At 42.2% G+C, this 26,964-nt stretch overlaps 6 protein-coding genes across 9 annotated transcripts in view; 3 read left to right on the top strand and 3 right to left on the bottom strand.

Annotated features, from left to right (window-relative positions):
• Nucleotides 1–91: 91 nt before the first annotated feature.
• Nucleotides 92–7,333, bottom strand: tufm (Tu translation elongation factor, mitochondrial). Its single transcript, XM_054759854.1, has 10 exons — nucleotides 7,247–7,333; nucleotides 6,454–6,500; nucleotides 6,238–6,376; nucleotides 5,223–5,389; nucleotides 4,881–5,150; nucleotides 4,686–4,818; nucleotides 2,860–2,964; nucleotides 2,604–2,755; nucleotides 707–826; nucleotides 92–491 (listed from the first exon to the last, which is right to left on the bottom strand). The coding sequence occupies exons 1-10, from the start codon at nucleotides 7,281–7,283 to the stop codon at nucleotides 327–329; spliced, it is 1,335 nt and encodes a 444-aa protein (XP_054615829.1). The 5' UTR covers nucleotides 7,284–7,333; the 3' UTR covers nucleotides 92–326.
• Nucleotides 7,308–11,254, top strand: hspbp1 (HSPA (heat shock 70kDa) binding protein, cytoplasmic cochaperone 1). Of its 2 annotated transcripts, none has more exons than XM_054759856.1 (8): nucleotides 7,308–7,948; nucleotides 8,079–8,208; nucleotides 8,397–8,598; nucleotides 8,701–8,925; nucleotides 9,008–9,163; nucleotides 9,304–9,400; nucleotides 10,270–10,381; nucleotides 10,768–11,254. In XM_054759856.1, exons 2-8 carry the CDS (start codon nucleotides 8,089–8,091, stop codon nucleotides 10,846–10,848), a joined length of 993 nt encoding a protein of 330 aa, XP_054615831.1. In that variant the 5' UTR covers nucleotides 7,308–7,948; nucleotides 8,079–8,088; the 3' UTR covers nucleotides 10,849–11,254. The 2 variants fall into 2 exon arrangements, with proteins under 2 accessions (XP_054615831.1, XP_054615832.1); XM_054759857.1 differs by having other exon boundaries at nucleotides 8,083–8,208.
• On the bottom strand, nucleotides 11,102–25,069 carry tmem86b (transmembrane protein 86B). The gene is made up of 5 exons (XM_054759861.1): nucleotides 24,535–25,069; nucleotides 18,293–18,596; nucleotides 17,993–18,230; nucleotides 13,620–15,831; nucleotides 11,102–13,507 (listed from the first exon to the last, which is right to left on the bottom strand). The coding sequence occupies exons 2-4, from the start codon at nucleotides 18,341–18,343 to the stop codon at nucleotides 15,380–15,382; spliced, it is 741 nt and encodes a 246-aa protein (XP_054615836.1). The 5' UTR covers nucleotides 18,344–18,596; nucleotides 24,535–25,069; the 3' UTR covers nucleotides 11,102–13,507; nucleotides 13,620–15,379.
• LOC129171320 (hsp70-binding protein 1-like) lies at nucleotides 12,963–14,037 on the top strand. Its single transcript, XM_054759862.1, has 3 exons — nucleotides 12,963–13,281; nucleotides 13,364–13,519; nucleotides 13,644–14,037. The coding sequence occupies exons 1-3, from the start codon at nucleotides 13,062–13,064 to the stop codon at nucleotides 13,745–13,747; spliced, it is 480 nt and encodes a 159-aa protein (XP_054615837.1). The 5' UTR covers nucleotides 12,963–13,061; the 3' UTR covers nucleotides 13,748–14,037.
• aspdh (aspartate dehydrogenase domain containing) lies at nucleotides 20,866–26,036 on the top strand. 2 transcript variants are annotated; one of them, XM_054759859.1, is made up of 8 exons: nucleotides 20,866–20,943; nucleotides 21,073–21,135; nucleotides 21,218–21,362; nucleotides 21,429–21,513; nucleotides 23,619–23,768; nucleotides 23,842–24,065; nucleotides 24,137–24,276; nucleotides 25,651–26,035. In XM_054759859.1, the coding sequence occupies exons 2-8, from the start codon at nucleotides 21,081–21,083 to the stop codon at nucleotides 25,686–25,688; spliced, it is 837 nt and encodes a 278-aa protein (XP_054615834.1). In that variant the 5' UTR covers nucleotides 20,866–20,943; nucleotides 21,073–21,080; the 3' UTR covers nucleotides 25,689–26,035. The 2 variants fall into 2 exon arrangements, with proteins under 2 accessions (XP_054615834.1, XP_054615833.1); XM_054759858.1 differs by having other exon boundaries at nucleotides 20,914–21,135; nucleotides 25,651–26,036.
• gys1 (glycogen synthase 1 (muscle)) overlaps nucleotides 25,798–26,964 on the bottom strand; it is a 30,372-nt gene continuing 29,205 nt past the window's right edge. For both annotated transcript variants that reach the window (XM_054759852.1, XM_054759851.1), the window contains one exon: nucleotides 25,798–26,945. In XM_054759852.1, coding sequence (XP_054615827.1) covers nucleotides 26,706–26,945 — 240 coding nt within the window. In that variant the 3' untranslated portion in view covers nucleotides 25,798–26,705. The remainder of the gene's footprint in view (nucleotides 26,946–26,964) is intronic.

Here is a 26,964-nt window from a genome sequence, read left to right on the forward strand (position 1 = left end):
TTTGCTGCCCTCTTGTGGTAAGTTAGTGCAGTCAAACCCGGCAGTTGTTACCTGCAGATTTCGGTAAAAACAGGTTGTTTTCTTAAATACATTTTATTACATAATGACATGGAGCAGTCTGGCCCGTTGTTACAAATGCAGCGCTTTGCTTTACAAATATTTTGGTTTGATGGAACATGGCCTTCCTGTGACGATCCCGCGTGTAAGCGATCCTGTGTATTTGTAGTTTTTGTACAGTGATTTCATTTGCAGACGCAGACAACCGTCCCTGTTTAACTACCCCCCCCCCCCACTCCCTACCCCTCCAACGTCGATACACTTGCCAATCAGCCCCACTGATCTTCGTCTGTCGTCGTCAGGATGTCTGTGACCAGGCCGGTGCCGATGGTTTTGTTGCCGTCTCTCAGAGTGAACCTCTGGCCCTTCTCCAGCACCATCGGTTGCCGGAGGGTGAGGGTCAAAGCCGTGTCCTCCCCAGGCATCACCATGTCCTGCACGGGATATGAAAATTAATTTGCATTTCTAAACATATTTGTTTTGCATGTCATGTTTAGCTACAGTATGATGCCATCCCAAACAGACGGCAGTCCTGTGGGAATCACCATATACTCAATATCAGTAAGAGTACTGCACAACAGAGACAATGTAAAAGGTCATGAATATGGATGCTTTGAGTGCTAAAGTCAGCAGACACACAAGCACGCACCTTGTCGGCGGGCAGACTGACTTTGCAGGCCATGTCCCATGTTAGCGAGAACATGACGGGTGTGAAGTTGGTGACAAACGGTTTGTGTCGGCCTCCCTCTTCTTTACTCAAAATGTACACCTGGGATAAAGCAAGCAAATGTGTGTCAACCGCATCACACACTCTGTAAACCTGTTTGTTATCAACAAACTGTGGACACACAACACACTAACAACAGGGAGCACTCCGCTGCAGCATTGGACAGGTTGATTAGTACGACGCACGCAGTTTATTGTATTCAATGAATGTTTGACTCATGAAAATATATTTCAATGCAAGCTAATTAGTTAGTCAAGTGTGAACTGTCAGTGTTTAATTTTCACTAAATATGACTAAAGGCAGCATTGCAGAGGACTTGGAAGTATTGTTGATGGTTACTTAAGGAAGAAGCCAATACCAATCTGACTGTGGGAGCGCCCTCTGCTGGTGAAAAGCAGAAACACTTCATTTAGCATCTACAAGGGTTTACGTATGTGCAAAGGTCATTTTTTTCCTTGCTGTGGCCAAGCGTTCTCCACCAAGGGCCACATACTGAACAATGAAAGGCTGCAAGGGCCACTTTGATATGTTGTAAAGCAACACATGTACATATGCTAAGACGTTGTATAGTATATATTTCAGAAAAAAAACTGCATTCCAGCTTTGTGATATCGGTGAAAAAGCATATTATTAGTACAAACTCTCAGCTTTGCGCTTATTCCCTCCCCCCATTTTTGCTGTTTTTTTTTTTTTTTTTAAGTTTTCCAAATATGTCAACTGTCTTGTAACGAAACCCTCGTAAATTTTCTTTTCATAATATTTTGAATTTATTCCCATAAAAACGTTTTCCCCAACGGGAATTTTCCAAAAATTTTAACTTTATTTTGTTTCGTTTCTCATAGCATTACGACTTTTAAAAAATATTGTATTTTTTTCTTTAAAATTTCAACTTTAGGCCACTAAAACGACATTATTTTTCCTCATAATTCTACGAGTTTATTCTTGTAGAATTACAATTTTTTTTCTCTTTATATTTTGACTTTTTATTCTTGCTGATTTGTCAATTTTTTCCATTTATTATTATTTTTTTTTACTTTTGCATATTTATAAAAATGTGCCGTGGGCCAATAAAAAAAAACAGCCGGGGGTCACAAATGGCCCCCAGGACTAACAATCACACACCATATCACAGTTTAACAGTATTTGTTCTTGAAATGAGGAGTACAATATATATACAGAATATAATGATCGCTGTACTTGCTTGAACCTTCACTAAATATTCTTCTTAAAGCAAGGTGATTTTGATGTACTTTTGCTACTGTCAGTACACATTTATGAGGACATTTTACAACAGGCTAGTTTAGAGTTTTGTCACTACTATCAGTTGCTCGGTTAAATAGTCGTTACGTAGCTTGAGACTAGCATACCTACATGTAATTAAAGACAACCTTGGGTTTGACAACTGCTGCTGTTGTGGTTCTAGCGTAGTCGTATTTCATCATGATTTTCCACAACAATTACGGTTCATCGCATAAGCAGATCTAGAAGCATCTTCCTAACAGTTTGACAACAAACTCGAACCGCGGATCTTCTTAACTTTGTCATACTAATTTTGTCGTACAACGTCCCTGCCTCCATCCTCAAATGCGGATACTGACATTGCAAACTGATGTGGCTTTTCTTTTGTTGCTTTGAGTAGTTTGGGTTTTGCAAATTAAGCTTATCTCACACTTGTCACAGGAGCCCAAAACACTCACGAAAGTTACAGAAAAACATCCCACTAATGACTGAGATACATGGATGATACTGATACATGGCGCTGTGTGACGTTTAAGCCTTGCATGTGTGTCATAGTTGGGCATCAATCTGTCGTACAAACCTGAGCCTGGACTTTCTGGTGAGGGCTGATGGAACCCGGCTTGCACATCACCATCCCTCTCTTCACATCCTCCCTCTTCAGGCCTCGGACCAGAGCACCCGTGTTGTCTCCTGCCTCGGCCCGATCCAGAGACTTATGGAACATCTCGATACCTGAGCCCAACAGCACAGCATGGACACCACAGTTAAAACTCCTTGTTTTCTTATTGAAAGCACCGCGAAGGTCTACAATCTTTCTATTGTGTGTCTAAGATCACCTGTAACCACAGATTTGACCGAGCGATTGAGGCCCACAAACTCACACTCGTCCCCCTTCTTCATGGTACCCCTCTCCATGGTGCCGGCCACTACCGTCCCTCTGCCTGAACACAGATACAAGCAGTATGCAGTTAATTCAGCACAAATAACTCCTTAAAAACTCTCGCTTGAGTCAAATACCGTGTTTCCCATACATTTATTTGTGGCGGTCCACCATGAATAAAATTGGGCTGCCACAAATAGATATGGCGCTACCAGTTTGCCCTTGCTCATAGTACATAATAACGGGGCTGTCTGTGAATGTAGTTTGTCTTTACAAATCCTTACAGTAGATGGCGTCACAACTCTGCTTTTTAATACACCCTCATACCACCTAGTCTGCCAAAGGCTTTTCTTTTGCAACTCTTATTGGACAGTCTTAGAGACGTATCGCTCTTGTCAACATGCAGTGGGTGCTTCTGTGGGGCACTCATAGCTGGCTCTGTCTTGCTTGGGACATAAAAAAACAAAAAGAAGTGACAGTAGAAAGTTCAATTGTATTTCTTAACATATTTGTTTTGATTTTCTTGGTTTTTGCTGACAATTTGCCTCCCACAGCATCCATAAAGATGACATGCACATGCATCACAGCCAATTATGCAAACCTACAGCTACAAATAGACTGCAGTCCTGTGGGAAACACTGAAATATATATTCATATTCATCAATACCCATCTGTTCTATTAATAGTGACATATACAGTACATCTACCATCATTTCCTCTTTGAATCCTGTGGCAAACACATTTTCACACCACTGTACGTTACCTCAAATGACTGACGTATCAAAGCATCGATATTTTGATTTGAGAATAGATTTTACATTCTAAAGTATCGCAGGTATCGATGTTTCAGTATCGATCCGCACGTCACTACTCATCATAGAGAACCCGTGGAGAGGTGCATGTGATGCGGCTTTCAGGTTGAAGGCGATCCATCTAACAGCTTTTGCTCGGGTCTGCCGGTAGATCTTGGCAGCGTGGAGCAGTGTCGGGAGGTCCACTGTCGCTGCCGGGTTTCGAGGGGGCTGGACTGCTGCGTGCTGAGGAGGACAGCACAGGCGCAAGGGCTGATTTGCCTTGGGGCGGGGGTGCTGGCAGCGACAACAAAAGAAGGGGAGAGACCGGAGGCGGAGGCGTTGTGTGCTGAGGGAATTGTGGGGCTGTTGGGTTCCTACACTTGAAGGAGGACCACTTTAGTGGTTTTAGTTCCCAGGAGGAGGACAAGGACAGCGATGAATGACTTTTCTGGTAGGCTACTGTTTAACCAGTTGTTTTACACACACTTGTCGGCACTGTTTAAAAAAAACATTTATTTAATTTAAATTTTAAAAAAGCTTTCTTTGTAACACCTTTCTGTATACAAAAAATTCCATGTTACGACACCTGCGGCTTATAGACCCATGCTGCCTACATATGGACAAATCTTTTTGTCTCCTTAAATTCAGTGGGTGTGGCTTATATACCGTTGCGCTCTATAGTCCAGAATTTACGGTACTGATCAGAAACATTTGCTACAGCTGCAAAACCCTTACGAAATCTAATACAAGCGCTGCAATGGTACGGAGATAGATTTATTAAATAGTTGTTCACAGCAACCTGCAACCACAATAATAACTTACTGTTGCAATAAATAATACTTCTGACATTGCCAAGCAAAACTGAGGATCATGATCTCCAAATTTTTTATATGGACGACAAGAGCTCCAGATACTGCGAGTGTAAATTACGCGAGGCTAACTGGATTCAAGCTTGACCACTTAAAATCAGGTTGATCTTTTGTCATACCTGGGATTGAATAGACACTTTCGATGGGCAGGAGGAATGGCTTATCCAGCTCTCTTTTGGGCAATGGAACGTAGGAATCCACAATCTCCAGCAGTTTCATCACTGCATTCACGCCAAGCTCTGGCTCCCGGTTCTGCCATGAAGCGTCACAAATCTTCAGTCAGCTTCCAGACCAACAAACTGCACTTCACTCACCTCCAGGGCGCAGAGGGCAGAGCCGATGATAACAGGCGTGTTCTCGCCGTCGTAGCCGAACTCTGTGAGGAGCTCGCGGATCTCGATCTCCACCAGATCCAGCATCTCCTTGTCCTCCACCGCGTCGGCTTTGTTGACGAACACCACCACATGCTCGACGCCGATCTGCCTCGCCAACAGGAGGTGTTCGCGTGTTTGAGGCATCTGGCCGTCAGTGGCCGCCACCACCAGGATGCAACCGTCCATCTGAGCCGTGCCTGTGATCATGTTCTGCAAAGAAAGTACATTCAGTTACAACAAAGCAGACGCACATTTGTGACTTATCGCTGATAGACAGCATACCTTGACATAATCAGCATGTCCGGGGCAGTCTGTATGAGCGTAATGTCTGTTTGCTGTGGTGTATTCTACATGAGAAGCGTTGATGGTAATTCCCCTGGCCTTCTCCTCGGGGGCGTTGTCAATCTCCTCATATTTTTTAAAGTTAGCACCACCTGCGTCGGCGAGCACTGAGGATTCAATACAAACACACAGGTAAAATGTCTGGGAATTCACAAAAAAACCTCAAACTCAAGCCAGCATCAGCAATGATGCCACGTGAAACTCATGCCCTCTTACCCATTTGCGTTTTCTTTGGCATTTTGTTGTGAGGGTTTAGTTTTGGTGTCTGTATACAGCACAGTTCTATCATAAACACATGATAATGGGACTCTCCGTCAATGCAGCTTGTCGCTACAACAGCAGACGGCATCATAACTCTGCTTTTTAACACACCTCATATTCATGCCAAAGGATGAGAACACGTAGCAGGAGGGATCAGCGTTGCCAACTTAGCAACATTGTCGCTATATTTAGCGGGTAATCAGACCCCTGTAGATATTCTTTTTCAAAAAAGCAACAAGCGACAAATACAGCGACTTTTTCTGGTCTTATTGGAGACTTTTAGAGGCTAACATGTAAGCACGTATCGCTCTTTTCAATGAGCAGGAGGTCCTGCTGTACCCCCCACCCCCATTAAGGCGACTCATTCTTGCTGTAACATAAAAAATTTAAAAAAAAAACACAAAAAGACGCAATAAAAGAAAGTTGGTTTGTATTTCTAAGCATGCATCATAGCCAATTATGCATATTAGATGATGTAATCTAGCCCCCCACCCCCAAACCAACTGCTACAGATGAGATTGTAGTCCTGTGGAAAAACACTGCCTGCACAGTTAAAGGATTTATCCTGGTTCTGTTTTCATAACATCAAATGGGAAAACAATTATTTTGATGATGTCCCGTCACCAACAAATTGACAATATGAGCCAATCAGAGGCAGCATATCCATACAGATGATGACATAACACATATCTACCTTTTGTGATGGCTGCAGTTAGGGTAGTCTTGCCATGGTCGACATGACCGATGGTTCCAACGTTCACGTGGGGCTTGTCTCTGCTATAAGTCTTCTTAGCCTCAGCAGCAAAGGTCCGCCGACTCAGAGGCACAGCACACTAAAATCAAGATTTGCACAGTTAGACGTACTGCATTGACTAATTAGACATTGTATCCGATAAGTGTGCACACTCACTAGTTTAAAGGAGCTCTGCAAGACGCTTGCTGAGGACAGCTGAAGGGCTGAAGGCAACAAAAGGGTGACTTCAGGTAAATGCTGAAACTTTCAACATGATTTTGTGATACGGCAATTATATAAACGCAATGTCATGCTTCAATTAGGGCTGCAACCATTACTGCTTTAAAGGGTTTTTCACTTGACTTTCCATTATGTTTTCGGATTGGATGTAGCCTAATAAACAGAGATGTTCAATAAAACAGATATTTTTTAATAAAAGGCTTGTTTACTGTCCTCATTGTTAACACAAGCCAAAAACAGTGTTCATCGTAAATACTGATGGCTAAATCAGAGGAGCTGTTAATTTTTATTCGCCATGACAAGTTGTTGTAATAGTCATTGACTAGTTACTACCAACAAAGTCGTTTGTTGTAGCCCTAACTGTAATAATAGACTAAGCTAATAGCTAATAAGCTATTAAGACTACTAAATACATTAAAACGCATAGGTCTACCAACGTTTTATGGACCAAAGTCTGCGCGAAGATGAACATAAATACAATAATCTATACATCACATTTAAGCACTTTTTCATCAACGCTAGCCATAATGTTAGTTGACGCTCACTGGTAACGTGACCTTGCTCTGCTATCAGTACAGGCAGCAGCATCCCCTTTTAACATGTGTCTACGCCCGCAAACAAAACACAATAAGATGAGCAAAGTGACTCGGGCTGCCGTGAATGAAAAAGCAATCTGAGACACAATGGCGGCATGATGAGAGCGAAGAAACTGAACAATTAGACAATTTACCGGAGACGCAAGCACGCAGTCCTAATAGCGCCGCCATCTTGGACAGTCAGACTCTCCCAAGACGACCGAGTCACCAAGAGGGTTAATGTCAAGTGCTGGCGCAATGGAGACGCAATGAAGGAAAACACTACCTCATTTTCCTCTTTCACACCCGAAACAGTTAGTAGTTCATCCATTTTTATCCCAAGATTTAAAAAAATTAACATCTACACATCATATATTTTCCCAACACCTTGCTGTAGACATTAGTTGTCAAACGTTAAGTAACGTTGCGCGTTTGTATCGCTCTTATTTCCACTAATACTCTCTGAACGCCCCGGCCTATAAGGCCAGCCTTGGTGGCCATTGATTTACCTTACTTAGGCTAATAGAGTGTAGCCTCTTGCTTGTTGAATATAATTACTAAATTAACCTATTTGCTGTTTTTGGTAACGTTTAAGATTCCAATCGTATCAATTTATTGTGCTGTATTCAGACTGGAAAGGCAGCGTTCAGTAAGGGCTTACTTCAAAATTTCAATTGCTGCTTTAGTGTTACCATTACGGTAAAACATGGCAGCCTACTTGCCACTCATGCGTTTATGTTAGCTAGAATGTTCTAGCGCCTTCGTGAGTCTGTACTGGAAGAGGAGTCACCCTTTTCGGCTCTCAGAAGGATTCCGTGCTCGCATCCATCAAGTATCGTGTTTATAGCTTTTAAAAGGTAAGTTGGATTTGATCATTTAAATGTAATCGAATGTAGAGTTGTAAAGGCTGTAGCTGGCAGGAAGTTAGTTTGGTCCTGGTGATGTGGTGTACTTCGGAATGTGCTAATTTGTTTGTGTTTTCTTAAGTTAGAGCGACATGGCAGAAGGCAGACAAAATAGGAGATATCCTCAGAATCTTCAGGGGGTGTTACAGTTGGCAATCGATGCCGGCTCCGGCGCAGACGGACCCACTGCCATTGAACCCATTTCACAGGAGGTAGGTTAATTGTGGATTTCATAACTGCACATATACATAAATTACATCTATAAAGCAATGTACAGTGTGCAGATTCCCTAATTGATCATTCTATCAAGTACAGTTTCAAGTGCTTTCAGTAAAGTTACCAGAGAACATGTAGTTTTTCGTGGAAAAAAGTACCGTCTAATTATCTTTTTGTCTTTCAGAGGAGTTTGTGGTTAAGGGAGGCTCTTGCAGATGTCTGCAAAGGTCAGATGGATGAAGTGGAGCAGATGAAGCAGTGTTTGACAGTCCTGAACAAGGAGGATGTGAACGGAGAGGAGGATAGGGATGACGATGAGGAAGATGAGCGGGAGTCAGCCTTTGAGTTGCTGTCAGAGTTGTGTGAGAATCTTGACAACGCCAGAGGTCGGTACGACCATGTAATCATCATCCACATAGAAATGACTTGTGTGACTGTTATAAAGGAATAGACATCATCCTGATGATGTGTCCCCACTTCTCTTACAGATCTGATGGTTCTGGGGGGGCTGGACGTGTGCGTCGCCAAATATTTGTGTCACGCCCAAAGTGGGTTGAGGTGGCGCGCTGCCCAGCTCATTGCTTCCTGTGCTCAGAACATGCCGCAAGTGCAGGTCCACTTGCTAAAGATCGGTGCTTTGCCAAAACTTCTACAGCTGACAGACTCGGACCCCCACCCCACAGTGAGAGTGAAAGCCCTTTATGCAGTCTCATGTATGTCACAGAAACACCAATGCTCATTATGAGGCATGCAAACCAGGTTATGTTAGCATCATCAGTTGTGTTGTGAATGCAGGTCTGGTCCGAGAGCAGGAGGCAGGACTGGAGGCGTTTCTGTCTCATGACGGCTTCTCAGTGCTGATGAGAGGCATGCAGTCTGAAGACGAGAAGCTCCAGACTAAGTCGGCGTTCCTTCTTCTTAACCTTCTCACATCAAATCCTGAACAAAAAGGTACAAAGTCATTTAAACAGAACAATGAGCTATTCCTAAGCAAATTCAGCCCAAGTGTATGTGTGATAGAGTTGGGTATCACTGACAGCGTTCAGTTTGAATTTACCTTTGTCTTTAAAGCATGTCCCTCCTTCCTGCAGACACACTGATCTCTATGGGGATGGTGCAGCAGCTGGTCTCAGTGCTCCGCACTCCACACTCACCTTTTCATGAGCACGTGCTTGGCGCCCTTTGTTGGTAGGAAGCATCATCAGCCTTCTTATGTCTGCATCATACAGTCGTCCCTCGCTACATTGCGATTCAAACATCGCTCCCTCACTCAATCGCCGTTTTTCAAAAAATTGTGTTTGGTTGAAAACAGCCTATTAGTCAAAATTATATGCTTATATAAGCAAATTGTACGTATTCTTGTCCCAAATAAAGCATTTTCTTTCCTAAAAATGGCTAAATAAATTAAAATCTAATGTTACACGAATGTAATAGTGTGCACCTTTTTAAGAGGCGGTGCCTGGGAAGTGCTAGCTACTGTAGCGTCGCTGAGTGTTAGCATGGTTAGGGAGAGTGCCAGTGAATGGCGTGAGCTGTGGCTGACAGCAGCTCCTGTGTGAATGTTCACCGCGCCATTGCAGTAGTATTCTACTATACTGGCCACTAGGTGTCAGGAAAGTTACATTGATGAGACATGACATGTTATGTGTGAGTCTATGTAATGTCATATTTATGTTTAAGATGTCTTATTTTCTATTAATATGTCAACTATATTGAGTAGGACAGGAGTAAAAGTGACTATAGGAGTGTTATTTCATGTCTAGAGGGCTCTGATAATGGAAAAAAAAAACATTTGGAAGGTCTTTTAAACAGGTTTTCTATCCTCTAACTTTGAAAATATTCTATTTATGAATAAGGAATTCTACTTATCGCAGTCGAGTTTGGAACCAGTTAACCACAATAAACGAGGGACCAATTGACATTGGTTATGGGGGCCATTGGATATGTAGTGGTTCACATAGCGGCACAGTGTGTAAAGTGCTAAGAGAGCTGGGCTAACAGAAAATGGAGGGATGGACAAGTAATACTACATGTTTTTGTCATGTGCCCCCCTCCAGCCTGGTGGAAGACTGTGAGAAGGGGCTAAAAGACTGCAGGGATCCATCTCTCAATCTAGAAGAGTTATTGCGACTGCGAGCCAGGGAGCTCCAAGGCAAAGATGAAAGTCAGGTATGTCACATAAGTCAAGAGGCGGAAGAATTAGCATCAGTACCAAATGATGCTTCTCACCTGAATGCATTTGTCTGTTGTTAAGATTTATGTGTCACGCATTGCCAAGTTAAGAAGCGCAACAAAGATCTGTTGTCTCGTCTAAAGTTAAGGGGTTCTTCCTTTCCTATAGCCGGCTTTGTGGAAAATGGTCAGGTCGCCATTTTTGTTTTAAAAAAAAAAAAAACAGTATTGTGAATAATATACATTTTTTTTGGGTGGAGGTGTCAACAGGCTCATTTGGAGAGCGCCTTTGTTTTCAAGCATGAATTTGAAGGAATTTTCCAATAATGAGCGCACACATGACCTGTAGTTCCATTTTTTGTTTTTTGTGTCCCCAACAACAGGAAGAACTGGAATTCTGCGAGCGCCTGAGGATGGCTTGTTTCCGTAGACACCAGTCAGACGATCATGGAATGGACCGCTGACCTGTGATGGATTTTATTACCTGATTTTGGTGCTCTAACATGTAACACGGATATTTGGAGTCAGGATTATGTCATGAAAGCGTTGTTAGTTTAAACAAAACACATTTATGCATGTACTGTATAACTGACCCGTCCACACCATCTCTTTGCTGTTTAAAATTGTCAATACTCAAAAGCAAATTCAATATATTTGTCATTTTTATTTCTCAGAGGGCTGTCATTTCAGTTGTCTGTAAAACACGACTCATACATATGGACGTTGTCAATTTTCTTGTTATTTATTAAGAAAACACAATGGTTTTATACATGATCGGTTCACATAGGCAACTCATGAAACTATCAGTGATATACTGTAAATATGTCAAACATTTGGTACAGCTGCAGAATCAAATAAAATCTCATACAAGAGCAATCCATTTGTTGATCATGATTAGAATCAGAATAAAACAGGACATTTTTAAGATTTGAAGCAAACAAAATATTTTTTTGAAACAAACTTAGTTGTGAGCCATATTTAATACAATAACAATATAGTATTTAATACAACAATATGTCAACAAAATTATTCCCATGTGAAAATAAGCAGACAACTGATCACGCTGGTATCTTTTGATATCTGTACTATCGATATTTGGATCGTTCAGCCCACCCTACTTGCTGTGTTCAACATGTGGGACCATCAGAAAGAGAATGTGTATTCCCTTTTAAAGGTAAGTTGTGCATTTAAATGTAATCGAATATAGCCGGCAGGAAGTTCTACCAGTGTTTTGAATAGTGACGTGCACGTGTATGTTCACGTGTGGCCCTACCCGCGGTTACTTGCATTCAAAGCGTCTCCAGTCAACATGGCAGAAGGCAGACAAAGTAGGAGATATCCTCCGAATCTTCAGGGGGTATTACAGTTGGCAATCGTTGCTGGTTCCGGTGCAGATGGACCCGCTCCGGCTGAACCCATTTCACACGAGGTAGGTTAATTGTGGATTTCGGAAGTGCACATACTGCACACATAAAGTACATGTATAAAGCAATGTAGAGTGTGTATATTTCCCATTTGATCATTCTAACGGCCACTGTTATTGTTGCGTTAATCACGTGTATGTGTTCGTGTTATTGAAGCAATTACATACAAAGTGCGTTAGTTTGTCTTGCAACCTGAAAAAAGCCAGCGCCTGTAGAGTTTGTTTGGCATGACAGAGAACCTTTGCATGTCACACGCACGCCCACTGGGTGTTTCTGACCTACGTTTAAGCATTTTGCTGTGAAGCTGAAAATTGAGCTCTGGTGCATCATGTTTCCGCTGATCATCCTTGAGATGTTTCTTCAGCTTCATTGGCGTCCATCTGTGGGATAATCGGTTGATTGGACATGATTTGGAAAGGCTCGCTAGGCATGAAGCCAAAGAGATTGTCTCCAGGCACAAATTTGGGGAAGGGTACAGAAAAAGTTCCGCTGCTTTAAAGGTCCCAATGAGCAACGTGGGCCCCATAAACCGAAAATGGAAGAAGCTCAGAACCACCAGGATTCTGGCTGGCCATCTAAACTGAGTGATCAGGGGAGATGGGCCTTAGTCAGGGAGGTGGCCAAGAACCTGATGGTCACTTTGACAGAACGCCAGCGTTCCTCTGTGGAGAGAAGAGAACCTTTCAGAAGGACAACCATCCCTGCATTACGACACCAATCAGGCCTGTGTGGTAGAGTGGCCAGTCGGAAGCCTTTCTTAAAGGCACCTGAAGGACTTCAGACAATGAAAACCAGGTGTCATACTTGAGGAAGCCAGGCGCCGCTCATCACCTGACCAACAGCATCCCTACAGTGAAGCATGGTGGTGGCAGCATCATCCAGTGGCGATGTTTTCATGCCTCCAGAGTGCTCTTGACTTCAGGCTGGTGAATGGCTCATCTTTGTCATCAACTGTAATAGTCTGTCTTTCAGAGGAGTTCAATGCTAAGGGAGGCTCTTGCAGAGGTCTTCAAAGGTCAGATGGATGAAGTGGAGCAGATGAAGCAGTGTTTGACAGTCCTAAACAAGGAGGATGTGAACGGAGAGGAAGATAGGGATGATGGTGATAAGCGTGAATCAGCCTTTGAGTTGCTGTCAGATTTGTGCGAGAATCTTGATAACGCCAGAGGTCGGTACGACCATGTAATCATCATCCACATAGAAATGACTTGTGTGACTGTTATAAAGGAATAGACACATTTGTTACAGATCTGATGGTTCTGGGGGGGCTGGACGTGTGCGTCACCAAATATTTGTGTCACGCCCAAAGTGGGTTGAGGTGGCGCGCTGCCCAGCTCATTGCTTCCTGTGCTCAGAACATGCCGCAAGTGCAGGTCCACTTGCTAAAGATCGGTGCTTTGCCAAAACTTCTACAGCTGACAGACTCGGACCCCCACCCCACAGTGAGAGTGAAAGCCCTTTATGCAGTCTCATGTATGTCACAGAAACACCAATGCTCATTATGAGGCATGCAAACCAGGTTATGTTAGCATCATCAGTTGTGTTGTGAATGCAGGTCTGGTCCGAGAGCAGGAGGCGGGACTGGAGGCGTTTCTGTCTCATGACGGCTTCTCAGTGCTGATGAGAGGCATGCAGTCTGAAGACGAGAAGCTCCAGACTAAGTCGGCGTTCCTTCTTCTTAACCTTCTCACATCAAATCCTGAACAAAAAGGTACAAAGTCATTTAAACAGAACAATGAGCTATTCCTAAGCAAATTCAGCCCATGTGTTTGTGTGATAGAGTTGGGTATCAGTGTTCAGTTTGAATTTACCTTTCTCTTTCAAACATCCTGCAGACACAGTGATCTCTATGGGGATGGTGCAGCAGCTGGTCTCCATGCTCCGCACTCCACACACAGTACCGTTTCATGAACTTGTGCTTGGCAGCCTTTGTTGGTAGGAACATCAACTGACATCGGCGACAGGGCAATTGGATTTGTAGTTGGTTCACATAGCGATCCAGTGTTTGAAATGTTTTTCATGCTAAGTGAGCTGCAATAGCAGGAGCAGGACTAGCAGGGTAAATAATGGATGGACATTGATCATGGCTGAGTAACACTGCACGTCTTTGTCATGTGCCACGCCTCCCAGCCTGGTGGAAGACTGTGAGAAGGGGCTAAAAGACTGCAGTGATCCATCTCTCAATCTGGAAGAGTTACTGCTACTGCGAGCCACGGAGCTCCATGGGAAAGATGAAAGTCAGGTGTGTCACAGAAGCCGAGAGGCGGAACAATTTGCATCAGTACCAAATGATGCTCCTTCATACTCATCTGAATGCATTTGCCTGTTATTAGGATTCATGTGTTACGCATTGCAAAGTTCAGGAAAGTTATAACAACAAAGATCTGTTATCTCCTCTAATTTAAAGGGTCTTCCCTTGCCCATAGCCAAACCCCCATGCCTTTCTCTGCCTTGGCTTTGCACAAAATAGTCAGGTAGTAGTTTTGTTATCCAAAAATACGTTGTGAGAATGAATATAATTAAAATTTTTTATTTTTTTTGGTGGTGACGAGAGGCTCGTTTGGAGAGCGCCTTTGTTGTAAAGCTTGGATTTGAAGGAATTTTACATTAATAACCACTAACCTGACCTGTAGTTCCTGTTTTGTCAACAACAGGAAGAACTGGAATTCTGCGAGCGCCTCAGGATGGCTTGTTTCCGTGGACGCCAGTCAGACGATCATGGAATGGACCGCTGACCTGTGATGGGGTTTACTACCGGATTTTGGTGCTCTAACATGTAACACGGTCAACTGCAATCAGGATTATAGCATGGAAGTTTTTGTTAGTTTAAATCAGGGGTGCTCACACTTTTTCAGCCTGCGAGCTACTTTTAAAATAACCAAGTCCCAAAGATCTACCTCCTCCCACTATAATGAATTTATGTACGTTGTACATGTCCATCGGAGGTGCATGCACTTTTTCAGCATGCACATTACAGGACGACATGATCTCTCTTACTATAAAAGATATATAAAATCTAACCAGCAAACTTTGAAACTACTACAGTAAATACTTGTATTTAACGCTCACAGTTTCAAAGTTTACAGGTAATCAAAGTAGTTGATATCATTCAATAACTCACAATTCAGTGGAACAGTCAGAATCATTCTTTTAACAATACTCCCCAATATTGTCCAGGGCGCCGCAAATCAAATTCAATATATTTCATTTTTATTTCTCCAAGAACTGTTTAGCTGATACTAATGGATGCTGTAAATGTTCGCGTGTTATTTATTATTGAGAAAACACTCAGGAGTATTTTTATACACGTGATGATCAGTTCACATGGACAACTCGCACATAAATATTGATATCACGTTAAGTCACTGACAGAATACAACTATTCCAAATCATGATGAGTCATCTTTTTTTCTCGACAATAGTAAATGTTAAAATACAAAGCAAACTTTCTTTTTTTTTTTACATTTCAAGCTGTCATTGAGTTAGGCTGTGTGTGGTAGTAGATGTTAAGGTTGACTTACGCTTGCGCCTCCCCCCTCCAAACCTCCAAAAAACTAGGTTAGGTTACTGGTTAGGCCCGCTTCCATTTTCCAAAGTCATTCTTCTTTTCCACTGCCTTCATATCCCCCACACTAATCAGTAGCTGTGCCAAGTAATATGTCACCATGACAACAGTCTGACCGTGCTGCACAGGTGCTATTACCTTAAACACTTGCAGAGCCAATGCAAAGTCCGACACCATGAAGAACAGACTCCCCAATGTTGTAAATGCACGCTGTGTTCTCATGGCTAACATCCCCATCAGCATGATAAGGACAATGTAGACCCCCACAGCGGGAATTAGGACATCTGAATTTGGTTCCTTCTGCAGAAATGGATAGAGGTATATGAAAAAACCTCCTCCGATCAGGACCAGGATGAGATATAAGAGGGAAGCGCACGAGGAAGAGGAATATGTCTTATATCGGTGTGAGAGAAAGGTCAGCGAGTAGAGCAGGTGAGCCACGGCGAATGCAGCCATTCCTAAAACAAATGACATAGTACATACATTAAGGTGGTACAAGACTTTTTTTTTTTTTTTTTTTACTTTTGTGACTTTATTTTGGTGATTTAAAGTGGAACCTGGGTTAGTGTCCACCCCGGGCAAAAATGTACGCCACAATTTTGCCCCGGTTTGCGTCCATTCTCTGGTTGGCGTACAAAATGATGTGCATCTTCTTGTGGTCTGTGTTCTTAATTTTTTTTTTTTTTTTTTTTTTTTAAATCACAACACCTCCTTGTTAGCATCCTATTAGCTACACGGAAACAGGCATCATAAGACAGCCAGGTCACCCGTCTAGTGGTTGACTCAAAAATATCCACAGAAAACGTTCTGATATTTTTACAGCCATAAAACAATCCTAAATGATGACCTTCACTGAAGAACTGACTGTTTCCAAAGACAAGATGTGGCAGTGAGATCAACACGGACATCACCTTTGTGTTTCGTCATGAGTTTCTTCTTGAATTCAATCGTGTTTCTCACCTTCTTCATTAAAATGCTGGTACTTGCAATTTTCTTTGGATCCGTTTTGGATTCTTGAGGTGAGAAACACTATTGAATGAACTCATAGAAAAACACAAAGATGGTGTCTGCATTGATGTCGCTGCCACATGGTGTCTTCGGGAACAGCCGCGTCAAGAATCACGTCTTCAATGAGGGTAAAAGTAACCTTAAATGCTCATTTATCCCTTTCATTTTTCATTTATACGTAATTATATGCATTTCCAGTTGTTTTCAGCATCTACAACTATCACTGTAAAACTCTAAAACTGTTTTGTGATATTATTTTTGGCTTTCTGGAACAGATTCATTGGATTTACGTTATTACTTACGCGTCTGTTAGAGTCTGAACTTCTGGAACGGATTAATGATGCTCGCCAAGGTTCCACTGGACCAGAGTAACAGAATTTGCGACGAACATTTCATGAGTATTGATGAGTTGGGAGGAATCATCAGTTCTACTGCCATCAGTGAGCTTTTTACTTTTTTTTATGTTTTACGCATACGTGTTTCATGTCGGTCAATATTTGTGTTAAACTAATAAAAAGAATTACAAGTGTTCACAACAACAACTCCTCTTTTTACAAGCCTGGAAGCACTCCCAGTGAGGGGAGTGATGCCCGCTCCCAGCATGCTTTGCGGCATTTTTTTTGTAAATAGTTGCTCTAAGTACATATTTAGAGGTGACATAGCTTTTTATTTATCTTCTACTACAGGTAGTTTCCTTGTGATAGTTAAGAGCAACTTAAATAAAGAGCACCTTCTAAGCAAGCTGAACTCTGAGCATCTTGTGTGACTCTAGTGTGCCACAATACTGTATTTTTATATTCATGTTTCATTTTTTTTTTATCACTTTTGGCCTACCATAACTCAGGCTCGCGATGGCTTCCAGTCTATTTTGTTGACAAGTAAGTCACTCAGTTGAAATGTGCTTCATGAACACAGACTCTAATAGACGGCCTCTAATTGAGTTGACTTTGCGACCCTTAATCCTATACGGTCATTAAAGTATTGCGGAAACAAATCCAATTGTATTTTTGATAGGACTACAACAGCTTTTGGGGTGTTGAACTGTACAGTGTGCAAATACATTATGAGCACAGTTTCTTTAATCCCACATTCATCATTGTTAATTGGTAGGATTCAATATTAATCAATTGAATATTTTTGCAGTTTGAGCACAGAAAAGCTGTTTGTGACTTTCTAAATACGATTTTTACCATTAGAGCTCTCTAGAAATGAAATAACACCCCTATAGTCACGTTTACGCTCCATTACCCAATACAGTAGATATAATCCAAGAAAATATTGTTATTTTTGTGCCTGTTGTGAGATCATTACTAAATAATTGGTGTTGGTGATCAAGTCTGCTGTGCGTTATTAGTGACACCTAGTGGGCAGTGTAGACTACAGTTCATTAACGTCTTGTGTTGCCTTAAACTGTGGTTGTATTTTAGTTCATTTAGAACATTTTTCAGCTTGAAAATGCTTAATTTAGGCCAAAAATATGTAACATTTGCTTAAATCTGCATTTTGTGGACTAATAAAAGGCCATCATTTATTAATTAACCACACTGGAGCAAGGGACAACCGAATTGTACATTTAAATTCAAGCTAGAAACTCCCCAATGTGTCTCTTACCGTGGAGAAAAAACTCAGGCCACACCAGGCAGAAGTCGCCCACAGCTGACAAGATGAGTCCTACCGCCACAAAACTTTGACCTCCTTTCCAGCTCAGCACTGCCCCAGCCAGCAGGAGCGTTGGTGCTGATTTGACACCCGCCAGCAGGATGGACGCCGGGGAGTCAGGAGTCCACAGGTAGAAGTACATGGCAGAGGTCCAAAAGAACGGCGAGAGAGAGAGGAGCAGAGCACATGACTGAAAGAGAGGGGAAAACAATAAGAATACAAAACGTATGCTTTTCATGTAACTAACATTACCATGTTTCTCCTCTGCCGCCTGTCATAGGCATGTGTCTCAAGGATGTCCATCTTCTCCGCTCACCAGGAATTTAGCTTTTGTGCTCCTGCAGCGCTGCCTTCAGTGTCGTGAAATAAACACAAAAACTTAAAATGTCTCCTCTTGTCCTGCTGTTCCCCGTCAGAATGAAACCTCTGCTGTGTCTGCATGCTGGTCTTTCTGAGCCATGAACTTTAGACTGATCCTCCTTGTCTGATTGCACTCTGGTCATCAATGCCTCCCCGCTTTGAGTCATCGTGGGCAGAAAGATGACCTTTCACCTCTCTAGAGGGAACATATCAGCTTGTAGGATAAAGTTGAAAAAACTAATAAACACTCAAGAATGCTGTTACCTGAGGTTTTTCTATGGGTTGGATGTGTTTTTTTCAAAATACTAAACGAGAAGAAAGCTGCTCTTCCAGCTGCTCCTTCCAAACCTCCTCAGTGGAACCCTTCAACTTGCTGTTCAGCTTCTAATTTCCACCTCCAGCGCAAGCACAACTAGAGTTTAAACCAACCTTGTGTGTGACGTCATAAAATAATTATCATAAAAGAATCTTCTTTGTGAGACTTTTGGTGACTTTTTAGGTATTATGATGCCGCAAAGGGAAAGTGTGCGCTAATCACACAAGTGGAAATAAAGCTGACTGTGACATAACCACCGCTGTCCTGTAACGTGAATACAAATATTTACATACACAAAGTATTAATACACAAACGGGTGTTCACCATACAATTACTTTCTCAATTACTTTCTGTCATGCCCCCCACCTGCCAACTAGCGGGGTTAATTGGTTCCAGACGTGCTAGTGAATTTTTGCGAAGAAGGATTTTTATTGTTCCAGCACAGAAAACCTGTTTAAGACCTTCTAAATACAGGTTTTCACTTTAATAGAGCCCAGCCCATTGTAAACAACACCCCTATAGTCACCTTTACACTTCCCCAATATAGTAGATGGAAATAAGACTCATGCGTTTGTGTGTTGTCTGTAAATGTGTTCTGGTGCGAGGGGAGCTGAGTGAGGGGGCGGACAGGAAGTGATGTCAGGGGTTCAGAGTTGAGTTTTAGCTTGCCGTGGGTTACGGCCGCAACAGAACCCCTTGTTGGGGATTATTTTTGATTGATTATTGATTTATTCTTTATGTCGAGCCGTACAAAATCATATATTGTACATTTCTGTATACATTGTACTCACACTGGGTAGAGCAAAAATAAATAAATAAATAAAATATATATATACATATACGGTAGATATACAAAACAGAATCAAAATACACATATAAACAGAAAATAAATTGGCTCGAAAAAGACAAGTTTATTTACTCCCACCCCATATTCATACATAAATTACATGGTTGCTACTATAACTTAAATATTAATAAAATATAATAAGTACAAAATTAATAAAATAAAAATAATTATTAAAAATCAAAAAAATCAAAAACAACATAATATTAATAAATACTTTTTTGTGCCTGAGATGGTTCAAACCTGTAATAAAAGCTTGCCGTTCCCTCGATCAAGTCTGGTACTTATGAGTCTCACCGAACATTACGGTGACATTACTGACACCTAGTGACCAGTGTAGAATACTACATGTCATTAAATGCGTCTTCCGAATGTCTCATACAGGTATTTGCATTTGAGTCCTTTTTGCCATTGCTATGCTTCAAAATGCTTAATTTAAGGAGAAAGTACATTTAATTTTCTGTTAATATGCATAGTTTTTGGCTCATAATAGGCCACATTCATCCATAAAACAGCATGGTTAATTCAATTCATATATTTTTGAAAAAATGATGAGTGAAGCAGCAAAATTCAAAGTGCGAAGTGGCGAGTGATTACTCTTTAGCCTCTTTGTATATAAGTATAGTATAGTATAGTATAGTATAGTATGTACAGTAGTATATAGTATCAAGCCACCCTTGACACCTCACAACGCCCCGGGCCCGCCCACTATTTGAGAAGCACTCACTATGCGGCCTACTGACACTTACTAATGCCGCCACTAGGTGTCAGTATCGCTCTGCAAGGACCTTCCTGTTCTCTCTCTACAATGTGTCTGCTTTCCAAGCGTGAGTAGTAGAGTGCTTTATTTTTTTTTATAGTTTTTAGTCATTATTAAAAAAAATATTATAAAATACTAATTATTTGTTGTTATTTTATTAATTTTATTATTTATTTTATGTTGAATTTATTGCACTACATGGACAAAAATAAATCAGGCATCTCTTCAGTTTGAGAAAGGCCCATAAAGGGTCTCTTGGATGAGTCCGGTGTGGGAAAACAACATCTTTTGGACAGCCGGCAGGCCCTCTCTCTCAGTAACCTCTGACGTCACAAATGTTGGATGAACGGACAAAAAGAAATCCCCCACCACACACCCCATTTAACCGGAAAGAACATTCGACACTGCTTGCTACAGGCCAACAATACAGTATCTACGACATGAGTGTATGCATACTTGTGTGTGTAAAAATGAAATAGTTTACATGTATGGAAAAGAAACTAAAGAATGAAGAGCTAACAATGATTAACTACGGGTCAAACTTTGTACCGTGTGCTCCCACAATTCGTCAGTCAAACGTCTGCATTCAGATTGGGAGACCGTGGAGAGGTGTGCGATTATCGGTGAGCGGAGTAATAACACTGACACTGATTGAGGGTGTTGTGATATGAAGCAAGCTTGAGCATGATAGCCTGTGTTGACAAGTTGCAAGGGAACGTTCTGGACTTTTATGAGCCTGTTTACGTTCTCAGCACAGGAAATGGCAACGAGGTCATCTTCCCTACGCATTGGAGTTGTAGGATTTGGACATCTAGGTGGGAAGTGGTCCATAGCTTGTACATGTTCATGTTCTCACATCTTCGGCATTTCACGTTTTTAATTTGTTGTGCTGTGCAGGGCAATACTTGGTGGAAAGAATCCTCACAGATGGAGCCACTGTGGGCTTGACTCTGGCCTTTGTTTGGAACCGAAATCCTGCTAAACTCAAAGGTTTGGTCCCAGATGAGCTGCAACTAGGTGACCTGTCGTCATTTGCAAACAGGTGCCAACTTGAATATTCTTGCATGCCAACCCAGTGATACATCTTTGGTGAACGAATGTTTTGTAGGCAATGTGACGTCATCGTGGAAGTGTGCCATCCGCAGGTGGTGAAAGAATTTGGAGTCCACTTCCTGTCTTGCTGTCATTTTATGGTGAGATTTTGCTTTTCTCCGCTGGCACTGCTTAGAAAGTGGAACGCCTTGAGAGAGTTACATACCGCTTGACGAAAAAGTGTCTTGAACAGCCTATAACAGAGCTGGTTCCTCCATTTGCCATGAATTCAAACAGAGCACATCAAGTTAGATCCCCCGCACATTCGCGATTGAGCATTTTTATCCCCCAAAACGTGTTTTCATACTTTTTTCCACAAAAAAAAAAACATCTCACTCAGCATAAGTCGGTAATAATTCACAAATATGTCATAATACACATGTACCAGTGTTAGAAAGCCCCCAATTTTTACATGTTTATGTTTTTATGCTTCACTGATCATGTTTTTTCATCAAGCGTTGAGATTTTTCACTTTGCTGGGCGGTCCTTGAACACACCACAGATTTGTGCTCTGCGAGATTCAAAGTTTGCTTGGCTTCCGAAGCTCTTGCTACCTTCGGCAGTCAATCCGGCCTCAAAATGACCATCCATTTGTGGTGAGCACCTGCTGATGAGTAACGTGTTTGATAATAGTTTATATTTAGGCCTTAAATCTGGAAATTGTTCCGGGAGCCAGATTTTTAGAAAGGTAACCACCAGAGGGCCGGACTTCGACGGTTAACATATTCTGAATGAATCAAAAACGGAAGCAATATTTTTTATAAAATTCAAAGATCCTCTATATAATGTGATATGACAAGAGCATGTTGTTTTTAAAAAAAAAAATTCAAAAACACGAGTCAAAGACGCTCTAAATGACAAGAGTTCTCTGGCGTTTTTAAGCATGTAGCTCAAAAACACTGGTCAAAGATCTTCTATATGACGAGAGCTGTCTGCTGTTTTAAGCATGTAGCTCAAAAACACTGGTCAAAGATCTTCTATATGACGAGAGCTGTCTGCTGTTTTTAAGGACCGACTTCCAAAGCACTAGTCAAAGATCCTCTATATACCAAGAGTTCACTTGTGTTTTTAAGGATGTATTTAAAAAACACAAGTCAAAGATTCTCTATATGACCGGACTGCTCTTCTGTTTTTAGGACCTACTGCAAAAACACTCGTCAAAGATCCTGTAAATGACAAGAGCGCTCTGCTCTTTTTTTAGGCAGCTACTTCAAATCTGTAAGACAACAGTTTTCTGATGTTTTTAAGGACATCTTTGAAAAACACAAATCACAGATCCTCTATATGACAGGATTGCTCTTCTGTTTTTAAGGATGCAAAAACACCAGCCAAAGATCCTTAATATGACAAGAGTTCTTGGTGTTTTTCAGACCATATTTCAAAAACCCAAGTCCTCTATCTGCTAAGACTTCGCTGGTGTTTTTTAGGACCTTTTTCAAAAACACTAGTCACTACTCTTCTGTTTTTAGGACCTACTGCAAAAACACGAGTCAAAGATCCTGTATGTGCCAAGAGCGCACTGCTGTTTTTAAGGACTGTACTTCAAAAACACAAGTCAAGGAATCTCTACATGGCAGGACTGCTGTTCTGTTTTTAGACCTAGTGCAAAACTACTAGTTAAAGAGTCCGAAATACGACAAGAGCGCCCTGCTGTTTTTAAGGACCTACTTCAAAAACACAAGTCAAAGATCCTCTCTATGACAGAAGTACTGTTCTGTCTTTAAGGACATGCTGCAAAAAAGAAAACCCTGCTGGTCAGAGATCCTCTCTATGACACGACTGCTCCTCCGTTATTAAGGTCATCCTGCAAAAATACCAGTCAAAGATGCTCTATATGACAAGAGTTCTCTGGTGTTTTAAGCCCGTATTTCAAAAACACAAGTCAAAGATCCCACTATATGACATGACTGCGCTTCTGTTTTTCAGGACCTACTGCAAAAACACCAGACAAACATTGGCCTTTTTTTCTTTTGAGTTCTTTTTAAGGACGTCTTCCAAAAACACAAGTCAAAGATCCGCTTTTCTGTTTCGAAGGATTTGCTTTAAAAACACCAATCAAAGGATGTATAATGGGAACGTTTGCTAGTCAGAGATCCTCGGCCGGGAAAATGAACTTGCAAATAACGATTCTGTGAGCCTTTGCGGCGTGAGATAGACCCAACATGGCTCCATGACGGGTCATAAAACCACATCATCCTTCCTGCAGGTGGGCTCTCCCTCTGCCCTCGCTGATCATGACTTGAATGAGAACCTCCATAAGGCGGCTCGGCTGTACGGGAGAACACTGTACGTGCCCAGTGGTGCATTATGGGGCGGCCAGGACATCCAGAGGTTGAACGACAGTGGGGCCTTGAAGGTAAAAGTGGACTAGCGTCTGTAAGTTTTTGCAAGTGTTTGAAATGCGCTTCAGGATCTCTCTATGTCTCCAGGCTTTGTTCATAAGAATGTCCAAACATCCGTCCTGCTTCCGGCTGACAGGAGACGTCCTCTCTGAGTGGACAGAGGGTGAGGGTAGGCGGGTTTTATTCAGGGGTTCCGTAGCAGAGCTGTGCCCCCTCGCTCCCAACAACGTCAACACCATGGCGGCGGCAGCGGTGGCTGCAGGGAATCTCGGCTTTAACGGCGTCCGTGGAGAGATTGTGTCAGACACGGCGTGAGTCTCCCTCCAGAATTTGCAACCTCTCATCTGGGAATCATCTCATCACGTTGTGGTTCTTGGCCCAGGTTGAGCGACTATCATGTAGTGGAGGTGGAGGTGACGGGGCCTGATGGTTTCTCGGCGCGCACAGTGAGGAGGAATCCAGCCCGACTCGGTGCTGTAACCGGTAGTGCAACATACAACTCCTTTTGGAATAGTTTACTTGGTAGGTTTCCCATGGCTTTGTCACTTAAGGTTTCAAACAGAATGCAGACTTCAGCAGTGATATCGCTGTAAAAAGCACTCAAAGAATAAAAATCTCCACAAGCACATTCTAATTATAATCATTCTGCTTTAAGACACCAATGCTCAAATGTGGGGCCAGCGGAGAGGCGGGGTCACACCCGTCAATCACACAGTTGACCCGTGCACAATAATTCACACACACAGCACAGGCAATTTAGAGGTAAAGTTAGTCACTCACTTGTCGTGGTGCCAGTGGCGGTTCGGCTTGAATGACGCCCTGGGCGAACCGAAGCCGTGGTGCCCCCCCCCCCCATCGCCGACACAAATTCTCACTACTAGTTTTTTTTTTTTTTCTCTCTCAGCCTCCATTCACACCACCTCAACACACTTCAACTTTTTCCAACTACAGAAAGGTGCTTATTTCACAAGCTTGAGTTCCCCTTAAACTGCATTTAACTTAAATCCACATTTACACAATTAAAACTCTCAGTCAAGAAAACAACTGAACAGCAGTTAGTCTATAGCCACCAAGTAACGTTAGCTTATTTGATCTCTTTTGATTCCATAATGTGGTGTACATTAAGTGATGCTATAGCTCCATGCCTTTATCTTTGGCCCGTTTCTCCTCTCCTTCTTTCCTCTTCTTTCTAAATTGTGCACTTGATGGCTTTGAGTCTGTCTTTTCCATGTTTTGTTAACACTAATTATCATCTCCCACCGTCCCCAACAAGCAGTCAAGGCTAAACCAACTCATATCGAATCACAATTCCCTCCTTTTTATTTCACATTTTCGTTGTCAAATAACACGTTTGAGACTCTTGGTCTGCGATGGGATTCATATAATATAATATTAACAATTAAATATGTTTCATTTTTGAGCAATTACTGCTGTAATTCACATTTCTTTACCTTGTAATTAGCCTGAGGCCTGAGGCCCAGCGGCACCCGCCCCCTTGCTAGTGCTTTGGTTTCATCCACATCACGTGGTGGACGTTTGATCATGTTGGTGGGCGCGAGTATCACGCCTGTAGAGGGCGCCCATCTGCCACACATATGCGTAGGCTTGATGAGGATATGATGAGCACTGAGCATTCGTAAATAGGATGTTTTTCTTTCCACCCCCGCGGCGCGGCGCCCATTTTCTATGCAGTTTATCCTCACTAGGGTTTGCTGGGATAGGCTCCAGCATAGCCTCAAGTAAAGAGACTTGAGACTTGCAAAACACTGACTTGCTCCCACATGTATGTTATTGTTATGCATCACTAACTAAAACTTCCACAGTGGAGCTATTACTCAAAAAGTGATGATGCTATACCAATTTCTTTTTCTATTGTCTTCTCATTGTTCATTGCAGTTTGCAAAGGTCACGGCGGTCGAGTTTACTTGTGCTGAAGCAACTAATGGCCACAGAATATCCAGGAAAAGAGCGGAATGGAGGATGTGAGTCTTATCTATGTACAAAGGCTAATGAAATAAAAACACACGCAAACAAGCCACATCATTTGTAAAACCTTGTCAGGTCTTATATATTGACTCTTTATTATAAGTTCATCTGGTGCAAGATTGTAAGAAATGATAAAACTCTCACAGGGAGTACACATCTGGCAAAATGCATTTCCTTACTTCCAGGCTGCTCTCTCACAGGCAAACACAGATGCATCGCTGAAACACATCCTTATTTTACTGCAGCTGTCTCATCCTTATAAATACACGTCAAAACGCAAGCAGATAGACAGGAGTGTGAGGTCTCTGCTTTTAAGCATTTAAGGCTTGGAATTCACATGAAAACACACAATGAGGCCAAGCTTGGAGCTTTTTGACGCGATTGTTGTTTTCCACGTGTGTGTTTAACATGTTACTTCCATTCTGTTGTTTTTTTTTTATATAGGAAACAAGGCATTTGAAAGTGCTTAAATTGAGCGTGAAACAGTGTAATCGGGAGGTGAAACGTAAAAGTAGTGCTTTTACTGGCTGCTGTCTGTTCATTCGGCTTTTCTTTTCCCTAATTCGGTCATAATAGGGCGCTCTGCTGGAGTGGAAAGCTGTTAAAAGGGATGTTTTTCCAGCTCTATCAAAAATACCTAGAGATTTATAATAATGCCGTTATTTGTCCTGCTTCCTTGGTAATCCAGTGTTGTGACTTTATTTACGGTGTGATTTGCTACTTCATTTCCCCTTTAAACAAAAACGCTTGTTGCAGTGCTGGTGTGGCTGATACAGGATATCGAAACTTGTCCAACTGTTTTTAAAACTGAGATACACACTGGCTGGGAAGACACAGATACACATCAAGCTCATTTGAATTTGTTTTTTTAACATTAGCGCTTCCCTTTATGTGAGATTTTGCATGACTTTTAATACCCGCCACACGCTTTACAAGTGAGTTTGTGCGTGCACAAGTGGTGCGTGTCAGTTTTTCTCCCTCGCCACGCCATTGCCATTGGCCCTGTGGACGACAGCCGGCTTGTTTTTGAACGGCAGCGTGTAAGGCTGGCGAATGTTCACTCGGTCCTTTTCCGCCTCCAGATCTTCGTCGTAGCGTTCGTCTTCGTCGTTGTCCTCGGCATCGCTGTGGTGGGGGGACGAGTGCCGGGAGAGGGCGGGAGATGGCGGCACGGAGGCCGGACGGGGGTAACGGAAACCTGACGTCTGAGGAGGAAAAACGAGA

Source organism: Dunckerocampus dactyliophorus, chromosome 18 (genome assembly GCF_027744805.1).
Source record: "Dunckerocampus dactyliophorus isolate RoL2022-P2 chromosome 18, RoL_Ddac_1.1, whole genome shotgun sequence".
Lineage (NCBI taxonomy): Eukaryota > Metazoa > Chordata > Actinopteri > Syngnathiformes > Syngnathidae > Dunckerocampus > Dunckerocampus dactyliophorus.

Bases quoted from the DNA above. Each gene is read 5' to 3' on its own strand.
- LOC129171320 (XM_054759862.1), top strand. From the start codon at position 13,062: ATGGTTCTGGGGGGGCTGGACGTGTGCGTCACCAAATATTTGTGTCAC. The intron at 13,282-13,363 runs GTATGTCACAGA...TTGTGAATGCAG, and splicing joins AGCCCTTTATGCAGTCTCAT to GTCTGGTCCGAGAGCAGGAG. The intron at 13,520-13,643 runs GTACAAAGTCAT...AACATCCTGCAG, and splicing joins ATCAAATCCTGAACAAAAAG to ACACAGTGATCTCTATGGGG.
- hspbp1 (XM_054759856.1), top strand. From the start codon at position 8,089: ATGGCAGAAGGCAGACAAAATAGGAGATATCCTCAGAATCTTCAGGGG. The intron at 9,401-10,269 runs GTAGGAAGCATC...GCCCCCCTCCAG, and splicing joins GTGCTTGGCGCCCTTTGTTG to CCTGGTGGAAGACTGTGAGA. The intron at 10,382-10,767 runs GTATGTCACATA...CCCCAACAACAG, and splicing joins AAGGCAAAGATGAAAGTCAG to GAAGAACTGGAATTCTGCGA.
- tmem86b (XM_054759861.1), bottom strand. From the start codon at position 18,343: ATGGACATCCTTGAGACACATGCCTATGACAGGCGGCAGAGGAGAAAC. The intron at 18,231-18,292 runs GTAATGTTAGTT...CCTCTCTTTCAG, and splicing joins GGCGGCAGAGGAGAAACATG to TCATGTGCTCTGCTCCTCTC. The intron at 15,832-17,992 runs GTAAGAGACACA...CATTTGTTTTAG, and splicing joins GCCTGAGTTTTTTCTCCACG to GAATGGCTGCATTCGCCGTG.
- tufm (XM_054759854.1), bottom strand. From the start codon at position 7,283: ATGGCGGCGCTATTAGGACTGCGTGCTTGCGTCTCCG. The intron at 5,390-6,237 runs GTAGATATGTGT...TTGAATCCTCAG, and splicing joins AACTGCAGCCATCACAAAAG to TGCTCGCCGACGCAGGTGGT. The intron at 4,819-4,880 runs GTGAGTGAAGTG...GCTTCATGGCAG, and splicing joins CTGCCCTCTGCGCCCTGGAG to AACCGGGAGCCAGAGCTTGG.
- aspdh (XM_054759858.1), top strand. From the start codon at position 21,051: ATGAGCCTGTTTACGTTCTCAGCACAGGAAATGGCAACGAGGTCATCT. The intron at 21,136-21,217 runs GTGGGAAGTGGT...TGTGCTGTGCAG, and splicing joins TGTAGGATTTGGACATCTAG to GGCAATACTTGGTGGAAAGA. The intron at 21,514-23,618 runs GTGAGATTTTGC...TCCTTCCTGCAG, and splicing joins TGTCTTGCTGTCATTTTATG to GTGGGCTCTCCCTCTGCCCT.